Raw genomic sequence first — 6000 nt, forward strand, 5'->3', positions numbered from 1 at the left:
TCAGGCTGTCTGAATTTACAGCAGTCCACCTTTATTCTAAACAAATTTTCTTGAGGCAACCTTCTTTCTTGCGATTTATTTTTCTCTCTTCCTTCATCTAGTTTCTGATTCAATTGCTCATGCTAGTGCCCAGGGAACGCATAAAAATTGCTTTTCGCCTCTGGGTCCCCATTTTGGTTTTAAGGATTGTTGTTGCTGAGACATGGCCTCAAGCACTTGGCCTGAGTACACTGGGTTTGGCAAGTATAATTTCTGAGCTTTTATCCTGTAATTTTACTAATTTGGAGAAATGATAGAGGAATGTAATTGTTCATTTCTCAGGGAAATACTATCAACATGACAATATCTGTAGTTTAGGTAAATTTTGTCACATTGTTTTACGCATTATGAATTTTAGAAATTCTTAGATATTTCTGAGTACATCTCTGAATTTGTGTATTGAAGGTATTTTAATATTTTATTAATTGGAAAGAAATCTTACATTTTTGTGAAGGGAGGATGACATATTTCAAGCAGTGAAAAATATAAAACTGCCCCTTATAAACATTTTAAGTTCAAGCTATTCTGAAGTTATTTCTTTTCTGATTTGAATGAGTTTGTGTATAACCCATTGTTGGGTATTTGTTACTTGATTCATGCATTAATTACTAAAGTATTCATTAATGTCCTGAAATCCAACTCCATAACAAATAATAATGATTCTATCATTATTCATCATACTTTGTAAAATTTCAATGAGTTTTTGTGTGTTGGAAATAAATCTCTGCTTTTTTCAAACAAAGATTTTTCCTAAATATAAAGAAGAATACTAAGTAGTGATGACTTTATGACATAAGGAAGGTTCTTTTTAAGTGTTGGGTAGCATGCTGTTTAATATTGAGATAAAAATCCGTCTTCCTCCCTGCACTTTGAACCCCCTTTAAATCTTTATTGCTCAACCAATCTGCATCAATTAAAGTAGTAGTGATCAAATTTTGGACATATAAATCCTTATGAAACATAATTCCAGCCCCTGGAAATCATTATACCACAGAATATCATCATTTTACCTGATTCCTTGGGAATTGGCATGATGCTCACCTTCAATGCTGAAGCCCTTTCTATGGAAGCAAATGAACAACTCTTCAAGAAGATCCTTGAAGTGTGGAAAGATATACCATCTTCAGTAGGTAGGTATAAAAATTTTCCTCTTTCACATGATGCTATAGGAGCTTCCATTTTCTGATATGTAATACTTTTTCAAAGCATATAGAGTTAATTTGGGATAGTGCATAGTTGTTCCCTTAGTGAAGTGATGTGCTTGTTATATGCTTAATGACTCCACAACCTACCATAAAGAGACTGATTTTGGCTTAGTTGTTCATTTGCAATAATATTATAAGTATAATAAAAAGGGAATTTCTTTCCACAATAATGTATAATTATTTAACTCCCTTTGCTTGCAGATTTTACACAGATGTTGAAAATGGTTCATTCTATCACATTTACTTTGGGATTTACCTTTTTCTAAGGAGACTGACAAATAGTTTTAAAAGAAGAGCAAAATGTTTCTATTTCATATAGTCAATAGTGTTCTGTTTATTGAGTAATAGTCTCATGAAGAATTAAATACAAACTGAATATGTGACATATTGGCTGTCACTAAGATTTCATCATCCTTCATTTACAAGGAGATAAATATGACTTACTGGAATGCCCATTAGGTACCACCCAGATGGCAAAGTAAAGAAAACTGCCTTTTTGTCTTCATCAGGCCAGGATATTTTTTCTTCCTGACCAATGCAGCACTGCAGATCTGAGAAATCTGAATAATTTGAGATTTTTGTATATGTCTCTGAGACTACAGAGGTGATTCTAGATAGCAAACAGAATGTATATAGACAGTGAAAACATTAGAGAGAGTAGAATGGTCTGAGGAGGATAAATATACCTGGAAGGGGAAGGAGTTTAAAGAAGCAAATGAAGAAGAGGAGAGGGGAAAAGAGAAAAAAAAGAGAAAGGTAGTTTGTCAGTAGAGAAGCCAGAAGCTTCTGAAATCTCTATTAAAGGGCTAAATGTGATCCTCATGTGGCTGTAAAGACCCGTTTAAAAGAACTGCTTTTTAACTGACATTTTTTTCATTATGGGATGAGAGCACTTTGCATGGTGTCTGCAGAATCCTTTATTTTCCATACATGTTGTTAACGATTGTCCTGAAAACCTCCTCAAATTGCTTCAAACAGGTAAGAACTCACAGAGGGTTTAAAACCATTTTAAGTGATGAAAGGTAAATGCCTACAATATAATTAATAGACCTAGGGCAAAGGAAACTGAAAATAATGAATCTTTATCTAACCATTACACTGGTACTTTTTAATCAATTTGATAATCAGAAACTGAAATAAGAAAATTCCATTCAAATGGGGAACGGAACAAACCTCTGGTATATATGCCAGTAGGCAAGCATATGAATCAAAGGGTTCTTAAAAAGTTATCTGGTACAGGTCCTGTCCTTAAGACAACTTCTGACCTAAAACAACACAAAATACTTTAGTTGTTAGAATTTGAAAACCATCACTTTATATGTAAAATAAATTATAGCACTATAAGAACATGCTATTTTGGTTTGTGTATTAAGGTCATTTTGAGGGTATACTAAAGACTACAGTATAATACTGATATTAAAGAAATAAGTTATTTCTTTTTCTATCTAAAAACAACTACTTGTTGTTTAAAGCTAACCTAGATCCAGATTTCCCCAATCTGAATTTTACATTTTCTTGAGATATATTAAATGTGTTAAGTAATAAGATCATTTCTCTAGATATTCAAATAGATATAGAATCTTAACAATCAAAGCAAATATCACTAACTATTCCAACCCAAATCATTAGATTCCACCTCATAAGCAGGCTAGCTCAGTAGCTAGGTTAAGTGGCAGATTAGTGTTTCAAAATTAAGTTGGGAATTATGTAATGCCATATGAACTATGTACTTGACTCTGCAAGTAATCTGTGCATTAAGTTTAGAAATTGTTGCTCTCTGTGGTTGACAACAATTCAATTTTAATGACATATTCACATAGGGGAAAATTCAAATCTGAATAGGCAAAAAACTATTACTTTTTCCCGTCTGTCAAGCTATGTATTCCATAGCTTTCCTCATATCTGTAGTGATTTTAATTCTAGTCTAAAATTGGGCTTGTAAAATCTCCTTTCAATAAAATATGGTTGCAATTTAATTACAAGTTCATGTCAATTTCATGTGCATAAATATTTGGAAATGTAATGTAAAAGGAAGCAAGAAATAATAAATTCTTGCTAAGTTTTAGTTGAGGGATTCAAAATGGCTCACACTGCCTATGAAAAGTCACTTTCATAAAAGTTTCATAATTTTTCATGAATTTTTTAAATTATTTTATTATTTATTACAAAGGGTATTACATATGTGTCAATTTTTCCCCCCGCCCAAGACAGTCCCCTAGCCTCCCCTATCCCCCAGTGTCTTATGTCCATTGGTTATGCTTATATGCATTTTTCATGAATTCATATTTTACATACGTATGTATAGGCCAGTTAAATTTTGGTTTATTTATTCATTTATTGAATCTATTGGAGGTACATTGGCTAATAAAATTATATAGTTTTAAGGTGTACAATTCTATAATACATTATCTGTATATTCTTTGTTCACCTCCCAAGTCATGTTTCTTTCCATTACCATTTCTCCCCCCATTTTCCCTCTCTTACCACCCCCATCCCCATTTCTCTCTGGTAATGACCATACTGTTGTCTCTCGATGAGGTTTGGGGCAGTTTGTTTAATCCTTTCACCATTTTTTACTCAGTCCCCCCCCAACACCCTCCCTTCTGAAAAACCATGATTCTGTTTCTATTTTGTTCATCAGTTTATTTTGTTCATTAGAATCCACATATAAGTGAAATCATATGGTATTTCTCTTTCTCTGACTGGCTCACTTCACTTTGAAAAATACTCTCCAGGTCCATTCTTATCCTAGAACTTTTGTGGCCAGATAAGGGAAAATTTTAATTATAATTATATCAACTCAGATTTTATTGACTTTATAATAGAAGAAAATGAAAAATCTAATGAATTGAATTCTAATTTTAGTCATGTTAATATGAGAATGAGGGAATCTTGTTTTAGTGCTTTCTAGACTATTTTAACTTGACTCAAAATTTTTATATTAAGTGCAGGATTGTATTTATTTATGGAAATTTGCCTCCCCATAAAGTACATAAAGAATATCAACTTGAAAGTTAAACATTTAAAAATAATACAGCCACTTGTGTCAAAAAAACCTTACAGCACCAACTGACTGTATGGCCATTTACATGATTAGGTTTTCTGCTTTAAAGCAATTGTCATAATCTTTGTTGTCACCAAGTAAAATAAAACAGGTTATAAAAGTTGAAATCTTATAAAAATTCCCCGAGAAAGAAAAAGCATTAACAGTATCAAATTAGTTTTATTTCTCTTTATAACATAGTAATTCATTGAACTACATTAGAGTTGCTAAAGTCATTATTTGAGCAGGTCATTTTTAACAGTTTTAATTTTGAAAAGTAAGTCAGTTTTCCATGTATGTTACTTGAACACAATTACAAAACCTTATGGAATGTTGTACCTCAACTAGATTGTAAAAAGAAGAATGGCTGTGGGTAGATTTGACTTTCTATCAACAGGGTAGAATTAACCCTTAGATTTTTTCTGCAGTATTAGAGAATATGAGTAGCAAAATTAATTTAGATATAGTTATTCGGCATTGATCACAATGCTAACAATAAACAGCTGGTTTAAACAACACTGCTAAGCAGCATAATAGCCAAATGACTGACTATAGAAGGAGGAAATAAAGTGTTTACCTGAACTGTAATAATCAGATTCTTAATAATCAAATAGTGGCTGTGGTTATAATTTTCTATCTCTGTTAAAAATATTTTGTGGTTTTTCTAATTTTTAATTTTTATTATAGCATATGAATGTACACAGCGAACCACAGGATGGGGCCAAAAGGCCATTGAAGTTCGCTCTTTGCAATCAAGGCTTCTCGAAAGTGAACTGAAGCGCAGGTCAATTAAGAAGCTGAGATTTCTGTGTACCCGAGGTGACAAGGTAATATATCCTCCAGTAAAAGAAAAAATAAAGAAAACAATGAAAATTAACTAAAAAAATTACTACTTTTAAAACTACATTTAATCTTTAAGATGGATTTGCTATTATTTTTTCCATTTTACAAGAAAGAAAAATAAAATTATAATTTGGCTATTAGTGTAATGTAATCAATTTTATCAACCCAATCAGACAGTTTAGGTGAAAAATGCATTGAATAAAATCATTACAGTCCTTATATTATGAGAAATAATAACAAGAAAAACTAATCCTAATAGGATTAGGAATCAATCACATTTAGAAGAGATTACAGAAGATTCACTTAATATCAGAACAGCCAGGGTAAAGCAATGTGCTTCAAGGAAAGGTACTAGTTTGCAATATAAAGTAATATAATGGCAAGAACTGGTGTTTGAAGTCACATAGACCTAAGATGCAGTGCTGGCTCTGCCGCATGACTAGGTATAGAACCTTGAAGTTTGATTAATCTTTCTGGGCCTTAGTTTCTTCATCTCCATTCTAATTATGTTTATGGCACATACCATATTTATATGACATGTTTCTCTCTAAGCCAATCAGTTTAGCTCATAATGTCAATCTATTGATGTCAGTGAATTCCACTGACAGAGAAAATTAAAATTGCACCAAGTAGAAAATTTCATAAAAGCCAGCAACAATGGTGAACATCAAAATAATTTAATCATTTCCTTATATTTAAAGAAGGAAAGTCAACAAATGAAAGTTGATTTTTTTAAGCAAAGAATTGTTAACCAAAATTAATCAAAAACTTTACCAGATAATTGTCACCTACAAAAAACTAATTTTGTTTAAATATAGTGCCATTTTATAGAATACTAGAGGCCCAGTGCACAAAATTCATGCTCTCAGA

General features: G+C 31.9%; 1 protein-coding gene across 1 annotated transcript in view; it reads left to right on the forward strand.

Annotated features, from left to right (window-relative positions):
* Positions 1–6000, forward strand: part of NRK (Nik related kinase) — a 155931-nt gene that overhangs the window by 145287 nt on the left and 4644 nt on the right. Inside the window, exons 27-28 of the mRNA XM_006770365.2 lie at positions 1010–1169; positions 4975–5114. Of these exons, the coding sequence (XP_006770428.1) occupies positions 1010–1169; positions 4975–5114 (300 nt within the window). The remainder of the gene's footprint in view (positions 1–1009; positions 1170–4974; positions 5115–6000) is intronic.

The sequence above is a fragment of the Myotis davidii genome, unplaced genomic scaffold (genome assembly GCF_000327345.1).
Source record: "Myotis davidii unplaced genomic scaffold, ASM32734v1 scaffold624, whole genome shotgun sequence".
NCBI lineage: Eukaryota > Metazoa > Chordata > Mammalia > Chiroptera > Vespertilionidae > Myotis > Myotis davidii.